The sequence below is a fragment of the Penaeus monodon genome, chromosome 30 (genome assembly GCF_015228065.2).
Source record: "Penaeus monodon isolate SGIC_2016 chromosome 30, NSTDA_Pmon_1, whole genome shotgun sequence".
Classification (NCBI taxonomy): Eukaryota; Metazoa; Arthropoda; class Malacostraca; order Decapoda; family Penaeidae; genus Penaeus; species Penaeus monodon.
The window spans coordinates 31,368,161-31,368,604 of record NC_051415.1 but is presented as its reverse complement, the minus strand read 5'-3'; the positions used below and the strand labels follow the sequence as shown (position 1 = coordinate 31,368,604).

Sequence of the window (444 nt, the reverse complement as noted above, 5' to 3'; positions counted from 1 at the left end):
GTACAATTTTCTACCATGTGCGCGCGCATGAAACCACACACATATATACTAAAATGATGATAATAATGAAGGGATAACAAAGGAAAAGCAAAACTCACTCGCACTGCGGCGGCCCGTCAGTATAGCTACACTGGCCACCGTTCTGGCAGTAACTTGTAGGACACTCTCCACACAAGGACTCGTCGGCGGAGTGACTGCGACACTTCACGCGGCCGTCGCACAGATCCTCGACAGGCAAGCAAGGGTGTTCTTGCATGAAGTAGTCGGCGCAGTAGAAGAAACCAGGGTCGCAAGGTGTTTTGTCTGAAGATAATGCATGTAATCAAGGGCAGAAATGAGTGGAAGTGTGTTTGCAATTCACGGCATGGGATAAAGTTCAATAAGCATGATAACAGCCGATGCTTAAATGCAACTAATCTGTTATTGCACAAGGATAGAGTAAAG

General features: G+C 46.6%; 1 protein-coding gene across 1 annotated transcript in view; it reads right to left on the bottom strand.

Annotated features, from left to right (window-relative positions):
• LOC119592422 (MAM and LDL-receptor class A domain-containing protein 2-like) overlaps positions 1-444 on the bottom strand; it is a gene marked incomplete in the record, with an annotated part of 30,439 nt that overhangs the window by 1,679 nt on the left and 28,316 nt on the right. Inside the window, 1 exon segment of the mRNA XM_037941244.1 lies at positions 99-303. Within this exon segment, the coding sequence (XP_037797172.1) occupies positions 99-303 (205 nt within the window).